This window comes from Eleutherodactylus coqui, chromosome 12 (assembly GCF_035609145.1).
Source record: "Eleutherodactylus coqui strain aEleCoq1 chromosome 12, aEleCoq1.hap1, whole genome shotgun sequence".
Lineage (NCBI taxonomy): Eukaryota > Metazoa > Chordata > Amphibia > Anura > Eleutherodactylidae > Eleutherodactylus > Eleutherodactylus coqui.
In genome coordinates, this window is record NC_089848.1 from 90,355,177 (window position 1) to 90,377,555 (window position 22,379).

General features: G+C 45.4%; 1 protein-coding gene across 2 annotated transcripts in view; it reads right to left on the bottom strand.

Annotated features, from left to right (window-relative positions):
• NMT2 (N-myristoyltransferase 2) overlaps positions 1–22,379 on the bottom strand; it is a 46,802-nt gene continuing 24,423 nt past the window's right edge. For both annotated transcript variants that reach the window (XM_066584952.1, XM_066584953.1), the window contains 10 exons: positions 20,717–20,861; positions 18,224–18,342; positions 16,089–16,180; positions 15,479–15,595; positions 14,287–14,457; positions 9,917–10,025; positions 7,162–7,332; positions 5,123–5,290; positions 2,743–2,880; positions 1–719 (listed from right to left, as the gene is read on the bottom strand). In XM_066584952.1, coding sequence (XP_066441049.1) covers positions 699–719; positions 2,743–2,880; positions 5,123–5,290; positions 7,162–7,332; positions 9,917–10,025; positions 14,287–14,457; positions 15,479–15,595; positions 16,089–16,180; positions 18,224–18,342; positions 20,717–20,861 — 1,251 coding nt within the window. In that variant the 3' untranslated portion in view covers positions 1–698. The remainder of the gene's footprint in view (positions 720–2,742; positions 2,881–5,122; positions 5,291–7,161; positions 7,333–9,916; positions 10,026–14,286; positions 14,458–15,478; positions 15,596–16,088; positions 16,181–18,223; positions 18,343–20,716; positions 20,862–22,379) is intronic.

Sequence of the window (22,379 nt, forward strand, 5' to 3'; positions counted from 1 at the left end):
TGAATGTTCTGATCGGATTTACTATAAACATGACACGAGCTCACCCATGTATCTATTCATTGTCCCATTACAAACACTTTAGTATAGCCAATTCTAGAGATACCGCCATGTTATCCTCGGACCGTTTCCCTCGGCGACAGCTGATTTCCGGTATTTAAAATGACACAAACAAGCTTTAAAGCAAAAACAGAGAGGGGGCTAATATTACAGGCACCTGGGCAAGATTGGCCAGCGATCCATTGGAAAGTCAGTTATTTTTGGCCCTCTGGTAACGATGTGGCGAGACGTTCCATTCGACAGAGCATTTGCCAAATCCGAAAAGTTATTTTACATGCAATCCGCAGTTCGATCCGTATATAAAAAAAAAAACAAAACCAAACGATGGTGACGTGAAGACCAAACGGCCCGTCATGTCCTGGAAAAGTTTAGGCTTCCCAAACTTACGAGGAATGTGTGCTTTAGTTTTATGTTCACTCTGTGGGTTGGTTGTATTCCTGTAAATAAAGTATACGTGCGCCAGGAGGAAAATGACGACAACGCTGGGAATGTCTTGTGTGGCGGCAAAGCTCCCCAGGCCGCTACCTCCTTTCCTTCACACCGCCTGGATGCGGCATCTGCATCCGCTTTGTGCTTGTCTTTCCTGAAGAGCAGCTCCTGACCCGAGCGTCGGATGACTGAGGCGGTCTACGATGGAGAGTTTACTGTAACACCAGACCAACCTGAAAAGAAGAGGAAAACGTTAAGGGTGCGTTCACACATCCCAAGCGGAAAATGGGCTTCAAAAATCATGTCAACATTCACATCATTGGGGCAGATTTTGACTCCCAGCTCCTTAATAGGGGACCCGTCACCATGCTTTACTACCTAAACTGACAATACTGCCGTACTAACCACCGGCTGCTCCTTTCCGTTTGGGCCCCTAATCTTATGTCTGTATGCACAACAGGGCCCGAACTGAAAGGAGCAGCCAGAGGCTTTCAGAACAGACAGGCCCCACTTGTAGAGCCCTTAAGCGGCCAAAACGACAGAGAACCCTCACAAATGACCCGTTAAATTAATGTAGTGGTGTATGGCGTATTTTGACTCAACAGTTTTTGAATGAATCTAAGCAAAGCAGAAGGAAAAAAATTATGATTTTCATTTTTTTGGCAATTGTGTCATTTTAAAGAGAGTTTGTTTTTGTACAGCACACATAGGAATGAAGACTTTCACCCCAAAATGTATACCCCTGTTTGTCCCGCTTTCAGAAACATACCTGTTTTGCATACGGAGATCAGATCAGGTTTCTGAACACGGGGCATTTGAGATATTGCAGTTTAAAAAATTTAAAAAATTTCAAAATGTTCCCAACTTTGGTGCTTTTTTTAAGTATACACAGATTCTATCGGACTGTTTTTACCACCTAAATTAAATACAATATGTGGGAAAAACGTAATGTCAGAATCACTTGGATATGCAAAACCTTTACAGAGTTATTCTAGGTTAAAGTGACACGTGTCAGATTTCCAAAATTTGGCCTGGTCATAGAGCCACAAATAGGCTTGGTCACTGAGGGGTTAAGGGCCAGGATGTTTTGTTCTTAAAGGACCAGACACTTTTTAGGGATTTTATCTGGTGGTTTTACCTCCCTATTTTTTTTTCCTTCAGCTACTAAAATTATTTTTGATGCCTTTTTTGTCCTGTGACATATAGGGGGAATTTTTTTTCTTTATTCTTTTTTTTCACTGACTTTCCCCCCCCCCCCCCCCCTAATTTTTAGTTTCACTGGGTTAAAAAGCAGAGAGCAAAACCTTTTAAAATGTATAGTTTATTGTAGTGTAAATATACTAATTTTAAAAATAAAGTACACAAAAGGGTTCGACGTTTGAATATATAATAGTTTTATATTACAGGGCGCATATGGCGACGGTTTTGGTTGGCGCCGGCTGTGAGTCATTTTCTTTTTTTGGTGTATATTTACTTATTTTTCAAACTTTTTTTTAAACATCTATGTCCTCCATGACCTCATAAGAACTCTGGGGGCCATTCACATTGTCTTTTTTTCTTTGTTCTTCACACTTTTCCACTTTAACTGGAGCATTCATAGGAGCCCCAGTTACAGGAGAAAACATCCCCCTGTAGTGATAGTAGTAACTAACAGAGCCGATGTAGGTCTGCTAAGGATCCTGCAGCACTGCTGTAGCAGGGGGCGCTCGGTGGTCATTTCCATTTTGCTGCACAGACGGTTTCCATTGAAGTCAATATAAGCCATCCGATCCGCAGCCCATCCACAATTGAATTGCGGACAGGCCGCAGATACCTCGGGAAAGCAGAAGTTAAAAAATGTACTGCGCATGCGCGCAGGATGGCGCTACTGCACACATCCGCAGTAAAGAAAATCCGGACGAGACGCAGGAGACCCACACAGGTAGATATGTGTCCTCGGCTGCGGGCAGAGTAGGATTCAGCTGCAGGTTCCCGCCCTACCCGCCCGTGGACATGATGCCCCAAAACCTCTCCTTCTAATTACCTGAGGTCAGGAAAACAAAGGAGGGGTAAAATAATTGTCTCTAAGAAAACTTAAAATATTGTTTTGGCTCTTTGGTTCAGAGCTGCCCTTTTGTTAAAGAATTTGGTAACCACTTTGTCTCCTCAATCTCAAAGGAAAGACAGGGAACCGGTGAAGCAATTCTGCAGCGTGAGGATCCTACCAAACCTCTCCCCATACATCTCTCACCTGGAGACATGTAGGTATAGTCTCACCTTTTCAGAGTCCATAGCTGGGCATCTCCAGTTGAACAAGTAGTACTGCAAGTTGCCATCTCCTATGCAAAACTTTAGTTTTTCCAAGAAAGTTTTGTTTTCCATCAGATCAAGAGCGTTGAACACATCAAATCCTTTCTGCCAAGAAATAATACTTTCAAAATGAATGGGATATGGGGTTGGCTTCGTAAATCAGTTAGAGAGGTTTTCTGAAACACCAATATTTATTGACTATCCTTAGGACGAGTTATCAACATCAGATTGATGGGGGTCTCAGTAGGGCCCCTGCTGATCAGCTGTTTGACGAGACCCCAATGATTGGGCAAGTACCTTTTGTAGTGGCGGTACCTGGTATAGCGGCTCATTCACTTGTATGGGGCAAAGTTGCTCTCAGGCCATGTGACAAATTAATGTGACATAATTGACGTGAGAAGAGGCTGTAGTGATCACCCGAGTGCCTTAGGATAGGGCGTCAATAGTAGATCAACTGGGGTACGCTACTTGGAACCCTGACTAGTCAGCTGTTCGGGCACCCACTGCAACCAGCAAAACACAGAGTATGGAGAGGAAGCAGCTCACTTAGACTATGTGAAGTGGCCGGCGCTTGCAATTGTAGGCCCCGCGCTCATCAATTTTAATGGGAGCTGCAGCTGCAATTACCAGCAGTAGCCACTACATAGGGGTCGGAGCTCTCTGCTTCCACTCCGTACCCTGTATTTTTCCAGTGACAGCAGGTGCCCAAAGATCAGTCAAGGTCCTGAGCCGATCAACTACTGCTGACCTATCCGAAGGACAGGTCGTCAAAAAAAAAAAAGAAGAAAAACCCCTTTAAGGATGCCATCACATGAGTGTTGTTAACGCTTAAGTAATAGCAGCAATTGATGGGCTGTACCTTCAGTTTATGCAGGTCTAAAAACCAGTGTAGTAATAAGCCAGTCGTTCATCTATGAATAACTGCCTGCTTACTGTGAATGGAGGCGGGCCGGCTCCATTCACTCAGCGATGATCAGAACGGCCAACCCGTGTAAAAGGACCCACAGGCTAGTTACACACAAGCATTTTATTGCGCCGATTTTGTGGCAACAAAATGCTGGCTGAAAATTGCGACCATCAGAAGCATGGATCCCACTGCATTGGTTCGGATGTGCAATTTTCCGATGCATAAAATCGGCCGGCCAGAAAAGATAGGTCGTGTCTAGGGATGAGCGAACGTGTCCGTTACGGACACATCCGCACCCGGACACCGGCTTTGCCGAACACTGCAGTGTTCGCGCGTAAGTGTCCGGGTGCCGCCGGGGGGCGGGGAGATGCGCGGCGGCGCGGGCGGCAGTAGCGGGGAACAGGGGGGAGCCCTCTCTCTCTCCCTCTCCCCCCCACTCCCCGCCGCACCCCCCCGCGCTGCCACGGCGGCCCCCGAACTTTTTCGCCCGAACACTGAAGTGTTCGCAAAGTTCGGTGTTCGGGCGAAAAAGGGGCGGAGCCGAACGTGTTCGCTCATCTCTAGTCGTGTCCTATCTTTTGCCCGAATACACTGGCCATTCTCATAGACTCCTATGGAAGGCTATGAGAACCATTAGAAAAGGGAAGGGGGAGGGAGTTTAGCAGTGGCTCGTGTTGCTAAAGTCCTTCCCCCTCCCATAGGCTGGTAGGAGTCTAGAACGACTAGCTCTGCTAAGCTCCCACCCCATTCCCTTGCTGGAAACCGTCAAGGGGCGGAGAGAGAGTTTAGCGGCGGCTCGTGTTGCTAACGTTCCTTCCCTTGCTGGCAGCTCCCATAGGCTGGTAAGAGTCCAAAACGACTAGCTCTGCTAAGCTCCCACACCGTTCCCTTGCCAGCAGCCGGCAAGGGGCGGAGAGGGAGTTTAGCAGAGCTGAACTCTTTTCCCCCGGCTCACGGTATTCCAAGTACTTCCCCCGGCCGACTGTATACACGCCACACCCGGCCGTCTGAATGGGCGAAAAAAACGGGAGATGCAGCCACGAATGCAACTGCCTCTTGTTCATGCGATTTTTAGCCGCAATTTAGGCGGACAAAAATTGCAGCGCCCGTGTGAAAGAACCCTTAGGCTGCTATTACACAGCAGCGCTTCTCCCCTGTGTTTTGCAGGTGAAGCTACACTGAATGCAGCCCGCACCTGGACTTGTCATAGTCATTACACTGGGAAGCCCAGGTGCCGGCTGCAATCAGTGTAGCTCCCCCTGCATTTTGTAGGAAAGAAACGCTGGTATAATAGCAGCCTAAAAGTGCCACTCCGCTGATTACAGGCGACCGCTGTTTTACAATTAGGCAATATTGCATTCTCCTTGCAACATGACTTAATTCTGCATCTCATTACAATTTAAAAGCTGTGGGGAAAAAAAAAAAATAGAATCCACTTACTAATTTGGCGATAATCAGTGCATCATTCATTAGGTCCAGCAGAGGCGTCTCTGTGTGGACGTTGTAGAAGGAATAAGCGGCTTTGAGAGTTTTATGGACAGGATGATGCATGACTGTGGAAGGTAATGTGTAAAAACTGAAGAAGTCTGTCAAAACACCGTTAGAACTCTGCAAAGAAAAAGATGTACACCGGGGTTAAAGGGGTATTCCAGCTTAGATATGTATGGCATAAATGTCTAGCACATATGGACCACCTCTAGGACTCACACCGAGTTCCAAAAGAGGAAGAACACTTTCTTAGCAGTTTCCCTAACTCATAAAAATGAATGGAGAGCACGGCGCACATCAAGGCAAACTCTCCATTTATTCTCTACCTGAAGCAGCAGGCACCTCACCAGGTGGGAAGGGGAACTCTGTTCTGGGGAGAGGTGTGGGACCCAGAGCCCGGTAATGTCATAAGTGTCTTATGCCCAATGTCCACGGGTGGGTTTGAATTGCGAATGATCCGCAATTCAAGTCGCCCATATGGATGCATGGGCGTCAGCAGCTTAATTAAAGCATGAGGATTTGTTATGCGGACCTTCTGGTCCTGAAAACAAAATCGCAGCATGCTCCATTTTGCTGCGGATCCCGCATGGATGGCTTCCATTAAAGCCAATGGAAGCCGTCCGATCCGCGGCTCGTCTGCAATTTAATTGTGGATGAGCCGCGGATACCACGGGAAAGCAGGAGTTCAAAAAAAAAAAAAAAAGGGACTGTGCATGCGCACTTGCCTCGGCCGGCGCGCCCACACGCTTCCACAGTACAGAAGAAAGTAGACCCAGACAAGTAAAAAAGTGCCCTCAGCCACGGGCAGGGTCGGACTAAGTAGGAAATATTCCTATAAGGCCGGCTGCACACGAACGTATCGGATTCTGCATGCGGGAGCCTGCAGCGGAATCCGACCCCGTGCCTGGCCGGCGTACCTGTCATTAGGTCTTCTCTTCTGTACCGTGGATGGTCCGCACGGCTCGCCGTTGGACATGCACACTGCAGATTTTTTTTTAAACTCCTGCTTCTCAGAATCTGCGACCATTGCACATGTCAACTGCGGAAGGGCCGCGGGTCGGACGACTTCCTTTGACTTCAATGGAAGCAGTCTGCGTGAAATCCGCTCGAAAATATAGCATGCAGCGATTTTTCCTCCTCAAGCGGAAAATCGCTATTGATTTCCACTTGTGCGCAGGAAAAAAAGCGCTTTTCCATAGCATGCTATGGAAGGTATTTGCTGCGGAACCCGGAGATGGATGCCAGCTCCAGATTCCGCAATGCAAATCCGTTGGTGTTCAGCCGGCCTTACTCCTAAATAGCAAACAATCTAGCGAGCTCAGAAGCGAGGCGATTACTGCTACCGTACTGTAGCATCACGGCATACTGCTGCCGCACGCTTCTCCTGCCATAACATCTGATCAGAGATGGATTTACACATTGATTTACAGGGTATCTACCTATAGGTTGTTCTAGAGGAATGTTTTTCTTCCTTCAGAAGGGCAGCTAATTTGCATATTTTTTTCCCAGGGATCATAGCGGCCTCTATGAGTCCCTATACCAGCTGGATCTCCACAATACGAAGCAGTACCCTCCGGGAAAGGACAGGCAAAATTCTTATATCACTAAATTACAAGGCAGATTGCCATCCAATTTCAGTGCCAACCCCTGTGGAGGCTACTGTATGTTGGCGGCCATATTGGCAATCATCCAGCTTTCCTTTAATGCTTCCTCTTGCTATTAAAAAGTAAATCCCCTCAGTATATAATAGAGAATGGAGGCGATCAGCAATTTATAGCTAGCTGTAATCACCATATTGTCTGTTTTTACTCAGTGAGTCCAGTTAATTATGGGTCAGGGCGGCTGCATGGTGACTGATTGGACGATTACTTGCAAGGATGGTCCATTGAGTTTAGTAACTGTACTGCATTACTTCCCCCAGAGTAAGAGCTGTAGCGAATAATGAGAGGTCCCAATGAGGGACTTACCTGTCCTCACATTCAGAGACTTACCTCTACCACAAAGGTATCAATAATGTTATCCTGAGGGAAAAACCAATGTGAAACGTCCTCTTCGTCCATGACTGGAGCGAGGTGAAACTGACTCAAATAGTTATTTAATAACTGTTGGACCATCGGGACATCCTTCTTCTCCATTGGCCTTAGGCCAGCAGTCTTTGTACCCTTATTAATAGGTTGAGAAAAAAAAGGGAAGATGAACTGTTTGGTGCTAATATTCAACAACAGCCTATTAATTCCATGAGATATGATAATAAGAGCAGCAAAATAGTCTCCCGCATAATTAGTAGATTAACTTTATCAATCATTGACAAGCAAACAACAATAAAACACTTTCTGATAACATTGATAGGTAAGGGTGCTTTTTGCAGGAATGAGCATCGCTGACTAAATGGAGGTGGAGCGGTCGGGGATCATTCCGCCCCCCTGCCTCCATTCACAGTAAGCAAGCAGTCATTCATAAGTGAACAACTGCTTGTTTACACGGAATGATAAATCGTTCCGTCTTCTGCATGACTAACAAACGTTAAGTGAGAGACTTCTCGTTCGTTGTTCAGTTGATGCATCATTTACACTGAACCGTACGTTCAGATTCTCACTGGAATCCGAATAATAATCGTTCCGTGTAAAAGCACCTTAATAGGACAGCAGCACCATGTACATAAAGCAGCAGGGAACCGAGAGGATATGCAACCATCATAATATAGCAGCTCCGCCCTAACGGGCTCTACTCACAGGTTGTTGAAAGGGTTTTTCAAACCAGATATCCCATATTTCTGAAAATTTCTTAGGATTGCATTTTTTGTGATAAGTTGGGTTTTAGCCCTGTTTCACACGGCTGACAATAATATCGCTGCAGGAAAATTGCAGCGATATCGCAGCTGTGCTCTGTGCGATATCGCTGCATTTTCTTGTGGCGATATCACGATTTTGTAGCGCTCTTTTGCTAGGATTTTCGGGGGGCTTGAAATATAAGCCCTACCCTGAAAATAAGCCCTAGCTGCACAAAAACATACATCACCTAAACAGGCGCTGTCCACGCTGCTGCATGTCTCCTCCGAAGCTCTGGCACAATGGTCTATAGTCTCCAGCCAGCACTTCTCGGTCAGAGTGTTCAAAAATCCCGCCTCAAGAAAGTGCTGGCTCTGATTGGTTCTTGAGCGCCGTGGCTCGGCCAATCACTGCGATGGCTGCGATTGGTTCATCGAGCGCAGTCTGAAGACTAGAGACAAGTATCTGAGCTGCAAAAAAGACGTCCGGCGTAGCGGACAGCACCTGTAATGCAGCTAGGGGTTACTTTAGGGGAGACAGTAGGATTTCCTACTGTAAAACTTGCACTGCACGAAAAACCACAAAGGAAGCCTCCATAGGTAAACACGGGCTACAAAGCATCGCAAATCGCGGCAATATTCAGCATGCTGTGATTTTTCTCTCTCGCAATGTAGCAGCCTACAAAACATCGCTAATGTGAAGGAACCCATTGGAGAGCATGGGCTTCACATACATGCCATTTGTAACAATGTTGCATTGCGAGGAAATCACACGATTTTGCCGCCCATGTGAAAGCGGCCTTAAACTTAATTAGTAAATTGTGTTTTATGGGGTATATTCGATGCAGTGATTTGATTGCAGAAGGTCCAACAGGCTCCCTGTAAATGCTAGATCCATTTTTGCAACCTTGTTTTATTGCTCCAATGTATTAACGATGCACAAAAGGAGAAACTTAATTAAAAATCTATTATTCTGTGCCTGTGGCACCTCAGCAGATCTGTGCAGAGAGGACATACAAACCCGGCGCAGGCTGATGCTGCAGTCATATTGTCATTCATCTCTTCCCCACTTCCTGCTAATAAACCAAATGTTAGGAGGTGGTGAGGGATATAACTGCAGGGCCAGACTACACAGGGTGGTCAGCGAGATGCACGGAACAGAGAGACTTCAAACAAACTGTGTAGTGAAACTCTTGTCTGTTACCATGGAAACACACAGGTCAGCATCGGAGCTGCTGACATAAAACAGCAAGAGAGTTAATGTGCAACATCGCTTCATTTTAGATGCACAGAAGAAAAATAAAAAAGCAGCAAAAGTGGGGATTTCCTTTGAAATGAAGCCACTGTGACCCTCACTAAACGTAGTAGTAGTGTCTAGTCCCTGAGGTCCCCACTGATCCTATATATCCATATGACATTAATGCAGTAGGACTATATATACACAACCACATTTCCACCTGGCTTACCCTTGTTCTTGGATTGTGGAGGTCCCAGTGGTCCTACCTGTAGTAATTACATTTGTATGGCATTGTGATTCATTAATGACACATAGCGGTCATTGTGCATCTTTTAATTGCAGGGGTGAAGACCGCTGCGGATCTGCATCAAAATCCACATCATTTCCACTAATTGTGAACGTGCCCCAAAGCGTCTATAGTCCCTTATATGCTGATGGCCAATGTGGCACCTTCCTTCCCCAGCATCTCCAAGCCCCATGCAGACCACTGCTGCGTTCGCCGAGGGAACTCCAGCTGTGCCGTTCTTCTGATCGCCGAGGGTCCCAGCGGTTGGACCCCCAGCGCTCAAAAAAATATCACCTATCCTATGCATAGGTGACAATATTTTGGGGTGGAATAACCATTTTAGGAACTTGATAATGCTTTCAAAGTTGCCTGCAGGATTTCACAACAAGACCCCAAACCCATTCTTCCAAGACGAAGGAACCAACATAACAGTCTATGACAAGCCGTTGGACTTACATCTGGCAGTCTGTACAATTTCATCGTCCTCTGTAACGTCATATTTCGACTAAGTTGAGAAAACTTCACCTCTACCAGTTTTCTAGGGTTCAAGGAACGATGCCAGTACCTGCAGGGGAAAAAAAGTGAAGAGGTTAACCTGTAGGAACGGAGGCAGCTGCACAACCCCTATATTCTCATTTCAGGCACACTCTTGAGTTCGCAGTGAAGAACATTCTTTGTGTCCCCGGACGGCCGAGGCATACAAAGTTTTCCTTCTTAAAACCTACTTTTAGAAACGTCTTCGCAGCCAAACCTCGATCTCTCTCTTTGGTACATGGTAGCTGAATACTGAGCCAAGGTCTGCGGGTTATTAGTGAACCCCACAAAGGCCAATAGTGAAACACAAAAAAAGCTGAAGAATAAAGGCTTCAGCAGGGGAGCTGGCACACCTCTGTTTACGGATTGCATGTTGCCATATAAAGTGATTAAAAGACTGGTTTAATGGGCCGAGACAAACTGATTCCACAGACAGGGATTAGCTGCATTTGATAGGCAAGGAGCCCCCTATTTAATCACCTTATATTTTACGCTAATGTATAAATAGTTGTCACTGCTCCACCAATGCAGCCAACATCACTAGAGAAAAAGTATAAAATCCTAAAAAATTAAAGCGACTCTCCAGGATCCCCCTTAATAAAGTTCATTTCTCCTAGTATATGGGCAGCAGTTTCCTGATAATCACCCTTTTTTCACTGGCACTTTATAATCATTCTGCCCTTACTGTAATAAAAATCGTCTACGAACAGACACCCTCATGGGTGTGTCCTTGTGTTATACAAAGTAGCCAATCAGAAGAAGCAGAACTGCAGGGGAAGGGACAGAGCAGGAGTCTGAACCAATGATGAAGCAGGGGGTGTATCTCAGGCTACCCCAGACTCCCTATAGACATTGTAGTTAAACTGTAGTCACAAACCACAGGTCTGCCCTAATGTAGCTGAGCTAAAACACTAACAGTAAGATCTGAAGAAACTAAAAAACAGGTTAGCATCTACTACGTATACCATCATACATATACTCTCATTCTCGTCACCCAGGCAGGAAGTCAAAGTATTACTAGGCAAAACTCATGCACCGCAGTCTGCAGAAGACCTTTAAATTCTTTAGATGTATGTAGTACTCGTCACACTATGTATATGCAGTTACTACTGGACAACTGGGCTTTAAAATATGAACCCAAAGTGATTCTGTTACAAAAACATCCTGCCCCCCTTTTTTATGGCACCCATTATAGTATCTATAAAAAGTGGATAGATACTAACAGAACTTCAAAAACTCATTAAGGGTGCGTTCTCGGAAGGCAAAATCTGCCGATCCGTGTCGAAATCCACACCAGTGGTCCAAAAATTTGACGTGGATACTCTGGTGCAGAAAATCTTCACCAATTCCGCTCCGCATGAAGGCACCTTTAGAATGATTTAGCTATAGCAGGAGTGCACAACCTTTTTAGGTCCACAGTCAGGTGAGAACTTAAAGGGGTTGTCCCGCGCCGAAACGGGGTTTTTTTTTAATTCAATAGGCCCCCCGTTCGGCGCGAGACAAACCCAATGCATGTGTTAAAAAAAAAAACCGTTTAGTACTTACCCGAATTCCCGCGCTGCAGCGACTTCTTCCTTAAGTTAGCAAGATGGCCGCCGGGATCTTCACCCACGATGCACCGCGGGTCTTCTCCCATGATGCACCGTGGGCTCTGTGCAGTCCACTGCCGATTCCAGCCTCCTGATTGGCTGGAATCGGCACACGTGACGGGGCGGAGCTACGCGATGACACGTAGAAGGGGGCGGAGCCAGAACCCTGCTTGTGCCGAGACCCAAGAGAAGGGAGAAGACCCTTCTGCGCAAGCGCGTCTAATCGGGCGATTAGACGCTGAAAGTAGACGGCACCATGGAGACGGGGACGCCAGCAACGGAGCAGGTAAGTGAATAACTTCTGTATGGCTCATATTTAATGCACGATGTATATTACAAAGTGCATTAATATGGCCATACAGAAGTGCGTACCCCCACTTGCTTTCTCGGGACAACCCCTTTAAGATTGTAGCGCTCCCTAGGGCTGCTGAAAATCTTAAAAAGCTCTCTCCATCTTATTGGTTGTACATCTCTGATCTATAGAGCGATATGGTGCATGCGCGCTGCCACTCTGCCATACCCCTTCCTCTGAACAGGTTTCAAAACTTTTAAGGTAGGTGTGAGAGCGCTAACAAAAATTCCCGCCCCATCTTTCTACCACTAAATTATTTGTTATACTTTTACTTCTTTAAATCGATCTCGCCAACATTCCCAAATTTTGTTAGACGGTTTTGCATACTGAAGTGCCAAAAGTGTCGGGATTTATATTAAATTTGTATGAAAAGGGGCGGTTCTTGTGTTTTGGGGGAACTGAGCTGCAGCATGAAGTAGTCATATGTTATTAAGTATGTTTTCAATTTGGCTTCTGAGCTTAGGCTAGGTCATCATAGTCAATGCAAACAGCAGATCTACTGTGCTCACAACATGGAGAGTAGGAAATTAAATCTGGCAACTTATTGACTCTCTCACTGTATAAAGGGTCCTTTGTATGTGCATTTTACAGCTTTCTGTGACATGTTCCCATGAACGTGCAGACAAGCAATAGTCAGCAGGCAGGAAAACTTCCACTCTTCACAGGCTCCTCTCCACAAGGCTAAAGCTAATATTTGCAGAGCAGTCCCTTTAGAATTAAGGAATGATTTATTTTTAAATGAGTTATACGTATGAGTTTTTTGGCTTTACAGGAGAGGCACATGTCCAGCAACCTCATTAAAACACGCAGGAGCCATCCAAAATAAGGCTGGAACATAAGACCAAGGAGGTCTAACATATTCTCCCATCTGGTGCCGTCCATGTTTTCTGTATGGAGGAGGGAAACTAGTATGGAAGCGGCACTAAACCAGCCCAACTGCTATAGTATAGCTGCAAGAGCTGCTGGACCTTAGCAAACCCAGATCCGCTCTACAGTAACTGGGGACAATATGTCAAGGGGAATCAATCTAAGCTTAACTGGAGCAACCAGTGTCAGGCAGCTGCCGCCAAAGCGAATAGGATCATGGGGTGCGTCAAAACGGGTCTAGGGAAACATGATAAGAACATTGTTCTTCCTCTTTACAAGTCACTGGTCAGACCACACATGGAATATTGTGGACAGTTTTGGGCGCCAGTACTCAAGAAGGATATATCAGAGCCTGAGTGGGTACAAAGGCAGGAAACTAAAGTAATAAATGGAATGGGCGGACTACAATACCGAAAGAGGTTATCAAAATTGGGGTTATTCACTTTAGAAAACAGACGGCTGAGGGGCGACCTAATAACTATGTATTTATATATCAGGGGGACAATACAGACATTCATCTCCTATCATCTATTTATTCCCAGGACTGTGACAAGGGGACGCCCTTTATGTCTAGAGGACAGGGGATTCTTTACTGTAAGAGCAGTGAGATTATGGAGCTCTTTGCCTGAGGATGTGGTGATGGCAAACTCACTGAAAGGGGTTCAAGGGGGGCCTGGACGTCTTTCTTAAATGTAACATTATTACAAGAGATAGCCAGAAAAATCCCTGCCTCCTGGAAGCGCTGGCTGCGATTGGCTAACGCTTAGCATCAGCCAATCCCAGCCAGCGCTCCCAGGAGGCGGGGATTTTTCAATCTTCGGCCAGAAGAGATGAAGAAGAAGAGGGCCAGGGACTGATAAAAAGCCACAGCGGAACCACACAGAGCGCTTCTAGGTGATGTATACAAAATAACTAACTACTAAGAAAAACAGCAAACAAGGCATGCCAACACTAATTCAAGCTACAGCTCTAGCCCCACCCCCGAGGACCAAAACTACGCATTCCTTATATAAAAATGACGATAATGAGACCTGTACTTCAGTGGTATGCTGCACTATAAAAAAAAAAACAAAAATGCAAAAGCAAATAAGTGTCTGGTTTTCATCTTTATACTTCCCCTGGTTTCACAAAAAAACAAAAATAAAGCCCCATGTATCGCCAAAGTACAATTCTTTTCCTAACAGAACTAGAAAGAACACTAGAGCTTTCCAACCATCATGTACAACAATACATAAATTAAAGTGGAAATGTATCTAATTAAAAATGGGGGAAGAATGGCCTGGTCTTGAACAGGTTAACACTAAAAAAAGCAGCTTGTTCTGAGAACGGCACCAACTGCTTATAGACATCTTGTGCTCATTAATATCGGGTGTTGGCTACAATCACATACCAAGGATTGCAGTGCAACATGACATCAGGAGGAACGTGTAGAACAGCTTAGACGCCATTACAATATAAGAAGATATGGAGAATACACGGCATACCTGCATGTTGAGACAGGCTTTGGCAGAACAACCCCTGCTGTATAAACGGCTTGGAAGATCCCCTCCAGGTTCACTCTCCGGGTTATCTCTCGGATGAGGACTGGAGCCACGCGCTTGGATCGCAGCTTTTTATGGACACAAAGGAAATTGATTTCTACCATCTTCTTTACACTGAAAGAAACAAAAGAATGATCCTGACATCTTCAATAATGTGTTTCAACTCTCCTAAACCATATACCCCAGGACTATTTTAAGACCCTAGTGGGCACAGTGCAAGGGTATCATGAGGACCCCCACTCTCCTCTGTCCCTCAACTTGTGTGTGCCTACAAAAACGTAATATGCACTTGTACACTCCTAACTCAGTGGGCTGCTCTCCCCCCGTGTGGCTTCTCCTTGTCTCCTCTCAACACTACTGAGGCAGTAACTGGCCATTGCAGTCACAAACTAAGAGGAGCATGGCCGCTGGACCTGAAAGTGAGCCAAGACCACAGGGACCGGAGCGGCAGGGGCACGCAAAAGAAGAGTATGCCAACTAATTTTTTAAACTTCCGGAATACTTTTCAACTTTATCCAAATCCTGAGGATACAGATATAGTTGGAAGTGATGCCGCTGCCTGGTGCAGATCTATCATTGGTCCCTATAGTTAAAGCAGCCCTGTATGTACCCCCTACTCAAAAAAAAAAAAAAAGTATCCCTGAGGGTATGATTACACATCATGCTGCCTGCTAAGACCAGGTTCCCTTAGGTCTGGCTATGTGTCCCCTCCCTCCACCAGCACTGTAGTAAAACCGATGCCAGAACTGATCCTATAGTTTTCTATGGGGTCGTTCATTGCATCTGGTGCATCAATGTTAATGTCTGATGTCTCCCTGGGCTAGACAGAAAACGTTGCATGTAGCGTTTTCATGTCCAGCTATGGATGCCGGACGGGTGCACAAAATGTACCAAAAGGTCATTGGCGGTGACTGGTCTGGCATAAAACTGACCAGACAATACTAATGTATGGGAAACCCACCCTAAAAAGACAGTATGAGAACAGTACGAATACCCTTACACCCATAGCATGTATCCTCGAATTACATGTACCCCAGTACAGTAAATAGATGGTGGAATGTCACATCAGAGGCACCGTGTATAGCTATCGCTTCACAGTTATTACCTGGCACACTGAAATCCTGGGGTTACTTACTTGTCATAAATACGGATAGCGGCTGGAACAGCACTTATAAAGCCAACTAATTTTTTGTTGGAAGACACCCTTACACCACAGTGCCACTGAGACATCCAGCCCGGAGGACGCAGCACCCTGGAACAGATAAACAGTATGCCCATCACTAATCTGCCAACTGTATAACCAGGATGACGATGTCTTTCTAGTTAGATAAACAGATGAATTGGACCAATATGGAAGAACACTTTCCTTGTATAGATGTTTATTGGTTTCATTGAATGCAGTCTTTTGGGCCCCATCAGACTGGGACCCTCTTATATTGGACCGCCACTGAATCTGCAGGGTATTCCCTATGCTCAGGATAGGGAATAACTGTCAATTATTGTTCAACCCCTTTAAGCTGACGCGTAAGGGGACCAGAGTTAGGTCATATTCACACCTGTGATGTGGAAACAGATGAGTCCCAAGACGGACCCCAATGAGTGCCAACGTGTCCATTGTGACCGGGAAAACGATGCACTGTATTTCCATCCAAAAACAAATAAATGTGCAACAAAGCAAAGCCACGAACAGAGCTCTATAATGGTATACACCGTAATCTCATTTCATTGGCATCGGGGATACTCACCATTGTAAAAACTCTGGGGAATAGTCAAATCGGAAGACGTTATCGTCATCTTCCACATAATTCTCATTCAGCAAAGTGTAAAGTTCTTTTAGCTGGTTGGTGGATAGAAGAGAGTAAAAAACATCAGTGTTACAAGGAGGCCGAGACAGAAGCCTAATTAGAGCCGCCATAAGAAATTACCAAACCGGCTTCACACAATTCACTTGGGAGCCTTTGGCTTCCCAGTCTAAACATTTAGGAGTCAAATGATTTTTTGGGTTGCTAAATTAAAATTTACAAACAACTATGTGAATTTATTTAGACCTGCGTTTCAAACGCTAGTCCGGATACGAAGAAGCAAGATGCGCCCAATGTATTAGGAGACGCAAACCTCCCAATACATGACATACATCTCGGGTTTTCCCGTGTGCCTAAAAAGAACAGTTTTGAAACAAGCAACGCTTGCACCAAAATCTGAGCCTTTACTGCTGTGACTATAGAGAGGTTAAAAGCAGAGGTCCAGCCATTAAAAAAAAATATTTAAAAACTACCCAGAATGCTTTGAAATAATAAAAGTAACACTCATCGGTCGTATTCTAACTTGTCATTGGTCCTACACCAGTTTCCGTTCTTCCTGATGGCTGCCGAGATAGACAAGTGACCAGTGCAGCCAATCACTAGCTGTAGAGCACAGGTGTCAAACACAAGGCCAGCGGGACGAATCCGGTCGGCCACCTCATTTTCTGTGGCCCGCCAGCTGTGTAGCAAGTTCCCTCACCCTAGGGCTGCAGTCAGTATGTGATCTTCTATCGGCTTGTTCTGTCTAGTGCAGACAGTAATAGAGGAGTGCCGATAGAACACTGACAACAGCCGTGGAGGAGGGAAGATGACTGCAGAAGATATGATTTCTGGAGTCAGCAGAGCAGCGCTGAGGAGGAACAGCTGCAGGGTGAGAGCTTGGTCAGTGGTGAACTCCTCTCACCGGCCCTCCCTCTGTTCATGGCTGCAGGCCTGGGGAGACATCAGGGGTCCAAGCATGCAGGAGGGCCCCAAAAAGGACTGGGAGCAGCCGGTATATCTGCCAGTGGGACCATATTGGATGCAGGTAAGTATAAAGATGTGTATAAAAATGTGTGCGCCTGTGCCATCTGTGTCGCACAGTGTGCGCCTGTGCCATCTGTGTCGCACAGTGTGCGCCTGTGCCATCTGTGTCGCACAGTGTGCGCCTGAGCAAACATACATATATGTATAATAATAGTGCGCGCCTGTATATATGTATAATAGTGTGCTCTACTGGCAACTATGCAGGACCTTATAACCAATCGGGCCACTATGGAGTTCACTTTTAGTATACTGTCTTACAATTAGAATCGGCCCTTTGAAGGCACCCATAAGGCTGATGTGGCCCTCGGTGAAAATGAGTTTGACACCCCTGCTGTAGAGGGTCATCACTGTGGCCAGTGATTGGTTGCAGCAGTCACATGTCTGTGTTGAGAGAGACCAGGAAGTGCAGAGACTCATGGGGGACCCAGGAAGCATCAGGACAGGGGCAGTCAAAGAGAAATCTGTAGAGAAAGTGTTACTTTTATTATTTTACAGCATGCCGAGTAGTCAAACAACCCCTTTAAAACAGAAGCAGTCAGGTCCTATAAGCCCCATAAACTAAAGTTCCAGACTCACAGGACAGGGCATGCCAACTTCGGGGGAGTGATCTGTATACTGACCTGCCTCGCCATTCTGTTGCCGTCTACCTGGTGAACCGAGCACTGACTTTGCAGGTGAACAAGGAGGGAATGAGGAGGCAGGCGAGTGTACCAATACCTCCCCCGTATTCAGCGCCCCCCTGGCAGGTTCCCTTTAAGCATTTGCTGCATACTACAATAAACTACGTTTATGTATGCAGTCAGCATTCTGTTTTAAATCAATGTCTTTAAACCGAGGCTACTGGATTAAAAAAAAAATATATATTTAAATTGTGTGCCCTCGGCGAAGATTGAAGACGCCATCAGGAGTCGTGTTTTTCTATACAACATTCATTGGAAGCTCGTTAACAATGTGGTCATAGTATTCTCTTCTCCCACATATATGGTAATTCTATACTATAACGATCGCCAACTTCATCCGTTAACGAAGGGATCCAGGAGCTGCTGACTTACCACCTCAGCGTTGCTCAGATCTAACGTGTCCCACATGAAACCCTGAGGCAGAGAATATGGCTCTTGGCGAATGTTGTCCTTGTCGGGTTCAATTGGACCGTGACAGGTTATAATTTCGTCTATAATGACAAGTGCAGGTGTTAACAGACTGCTTTACAGAAGGTTGGTAACACTTGGGAAACAACTCTACCTTTGCAACCCATTTGTTTCATTGCTCCCATACATCTTAAACAAGAAATAGATCAATTTCATAAATGGTATTCACTACAAAACCTCTAACCGTTTTGTGTCTGCAGCTCCTATGCATAGCTATGTGTCTCTAATGTTACCAGAGCCAGCTGTGGGTGTAACTAAGAAATGGTGGAGTAGAATATTTGCCAACAGATGCAGATAATTCAAGGACTTCTGTTTGCTGAGGAATGGAGTATAGACTGAAATGCCCCTCCTCCGATATCTTTAGTATGACCACCTGGGGTGACAGCTTCTATGGTCATGATCAGACAGACTAATGTAACTGGAAGTCATATTCCCAATGTCCCAAAGTCATATTCACGCGGGCGAGTGTGACATTGCATTTGTAAATCTGCAATTTTTGCCTGCAATTGCAATGCATTTTGCAAGAAATACACACTGCATCGCTGCACTTACAATTTTTACATGCATTAACCCTTTCCAAATCCAATGTCGGGCCTGCCCCGACATCATAATTTCCCTCCACAGCTCCGATGTCGGGGCAGGCCCGACACTGCAGTGCAGGAGTGCATCTGCACCCGATCATCAGACACGTCGGGTGCAGATACACTCCTGCACTGATCCTCATTGAGGACCCCCGAGGAGAAGGCAGAAAGGGTTAAGAACCCTACTTCTTTACACATTACATAGCGCTCAATTAGCGCTATGTAATGCACAGAGATTCCAGCTGGCGATCATGTGACCGCCGGTGTCACCTGACCCCCAGCGGTCACATGAACGCCGAGCCGGGAGCCTGCACCGTGGGGGGGGCCTGCTTACCTGTCCGGCGTCTTCTGCATTCTCCCTTCTGTCTCCCGGCTAGGCGATCAGGTTACCGCTGGGTGCCACCTGACTCCAGCTGTCACATGATCGCCGACCCGGGAGGCAGAGGGAGAATGCGGAAGACGCCAGACAGGTAAGCAGGCCCCCCCACGGTGCAGTGAGCACCTGCACCCTCCTGAACTCTGTCAGTTCAGGAAGGTGCAAGGAAATGTATTTTTTCTCATCCATTCTCACCAGCTCCAATTTATGTGGAGCTGGGGAGAATAGATGAGAAAAAAATAATTGGATTGGAAACGGTTAAAATCAAGTTTTTCAAAAGTAAAAGCAGGAAAAAAATAATAAATAAATAAATAAATAAAAAAAAAATAAAAAATAAAAATCGCTTCACGCCTGCATGAAAAATCACAATTAAATGCAAGCGCAGCGTGATTTTTTTTTTCAGGCTCCCAAAGGAACGTCTTAAACAAGAATTACTCAAAAATAGGATATTCTGCTATTTTTCTGTCACTGACTATTGGTCCGAAAGAAAAATCGTTTGTGCCAATCTACAGATTTACATGGTGTTCTTTTCACGTGCGGGTTTTGTACATATCGCAAATCGGACAGAACACAAGTGATAAATCGCCCGTGTAAATACATCCCGACACCTTTGTTTTATAGCGGTCCTTGACAACTCAAGAGGTGGGACTGCCGGAGAAAGCCGAGCTGTAGTCCCATAGACAACAGCTGCTCCATTCATGGGGAAGTTGGGACCCCTATTCCTATGATCGGTGGAGATCCCCAGCGCAATCACACTTATCCTGTGGGTAGGTAGTAAGCCAGTCTGGTGGGACAAGCCCTTTAAAGTGAACCTGTCACCGGATTCATATTGACCGAACCCAAGGCAGCATGAACCCGGGACAGATATGCCCATGTGTATGCTATTCTGAAATGATGCTGCGTTACAGAAAACACGTCAAAGTGTGCTTTCTCTGAAATGCAGCAGGGTTTCTTAATAAAACATACATGTGCAGAATGGGTATGGTTCGGGCAGCCAAATTTGTATATAGCAATTGCAGTTATGAGGTTCTCTTCTAGGCTCCTAGCTGCCATGGCGCGTCATGGTTGTGTTTTTGGGATGTCGATTAACAGAGGGAGCCCCCTTCCTCTGTCAAACATCTTAGATACTGCGTCACTACTGACCTCGGCATACAAGGTGTTAAAAGGCTGGGGACATAGGTTTTCCTGATCCTGGTCGATACAGTGACAGTCATCTCTGGGATCCCCGTGATGCCAGATAAAAAGGCAGAACAAAGCAGCAAACATTTGATAGAACTAGACGCAGTCACTTTGTAATGTGGCAGTAGAGGAATGTCAGGTAAGAGACTTCACTGGTCAGATCGCTCACTATGTAGTAGTCCTCTAAGATCACGTGAATGTATGTTAACATAAAACAAGCAGCACTGGATAAATAACCAGTCCCCTACAATGCCAACTTACTAAGTTTTGGTACAGGCTGCGTATCCCAAAACTGGTATTTATGTTTGCTTGCCTCGTCAAGGTTCTTCGCTGGTCCTTGGCAGGCGGAAAGGAGCTCCATGGCTCTCTGAATATCCTGGAGCTTTTGCATTGGAATGGCTGGGTTCTACAGAGACAACAGTATTTGAGGTTAACTTAAAAATGGCACAAATGCGAATAGACAAAATAACAGCGAACCTGCAAACATCCTTATCTGTATATCTCTCCATCCATCTATCTAGTCATTTCAGCAATCGGTACAGAACATTTTGCAAAATTAGGAGTCTAATACCAATTCTGGGAAAAGGATTGGACCCCAAACCTGCTGGGACATTTAGTTAACTATTAGGGAAGCTCCTGCTAGTGGATAGTCAGCTTTTTTGGATAAGTTTTTGGAAAATGAAGATACATAGAATAGCCACTTTATTAGAGGGCTCACCCCATCGAGCAGCACATTGCGCATCCATCCGTTGGTCTTCAGAACCACCACAAGTCGTCGTGGCATAGATTCCACCAGGTGGGGACATCATTCTGCAGGAACACTTGCCACAACTTACACGGAGGTCCTGACAAGCTCTGAGCACCTGGCAGGAAGAGGTCATCGATTCATGCTGCTTGTGCCAAATTCTGGCCTCCCATTAGCACGGTGCAACAGCAATCTGGATCCATCTGACCAGGCGATCTTTTTCCACTGTTCAGCGATGTAATTTTTGTACTCTTTTGCCCACTAGAGCCCATTTCTCTTGGACAGCAATGGCGCTCGAACTGGTCGTCTACTCTCTAGTCCTAATGAACGAGGGTTTGTGCGTTCGGCCACACTAGTTTGAGCACCAGCATTGTTTTCGGCTACAATTTGCTTAACCGTGTGCCCTATGTTCATCAGAACGATTCTCCATATTCTCCTCTGACCCCTTTCAACAGTTAATTATGTCCCTAGGATCCCTTTGACTGAATGTTTTAACTTTTTTTTTTTTTTTAAAGGGACTTTTATGAAGCCAAAATAAACAAATATACAAAAACAGCAGGCACCAAAATAAATGCACATGTTGCTGGTACATCACGGTACATAAGAACTGAGCAGAAGGGGGAAAAAAAGAGGCAAGCATGAATTTCTTGCATACTTGCATTTTTCATAAAACATAATATTTGGCTTTTAATTTTTACTTTTGTGTTATCAATTACCTGTAATGGAGCAAGCCAAAGAGGGCTGCTAGTCTTCAAGTCCAAAAACAACAGGGAGAAAGAAAAAAAAAAGGGGGGTGGGGGCAGACATAGAATAGGAAGAACCCCCTCACGCCCAGGAGAACACAACCCACCTCCCCCATTCCCAAACAACCCAGCGTGACTCAAGCTTTTTTTTTCATTTCAGTTTTTCCTCCCCCTTTAAAAAAATCGTAACTCCTTCATTTATCCATCAACGTCGCTGTATGAGGGCTTGTTTTTTAAGTGGTGAAAAATGGAAAAAAATAATAAAAATTCTGCCATCTTTTGGTGCGTCTTGTTTCTACGGCCAAAACGGCAACAGAAAGGATATGATAAATTTATTCTATGGGTCCGTACGATCACTACGATACCAAACTTATAGAGTTATTTTCTTGGCTGCACTACTTGTATTTTTTTTCAAAGATATTTAATTATTTTCATT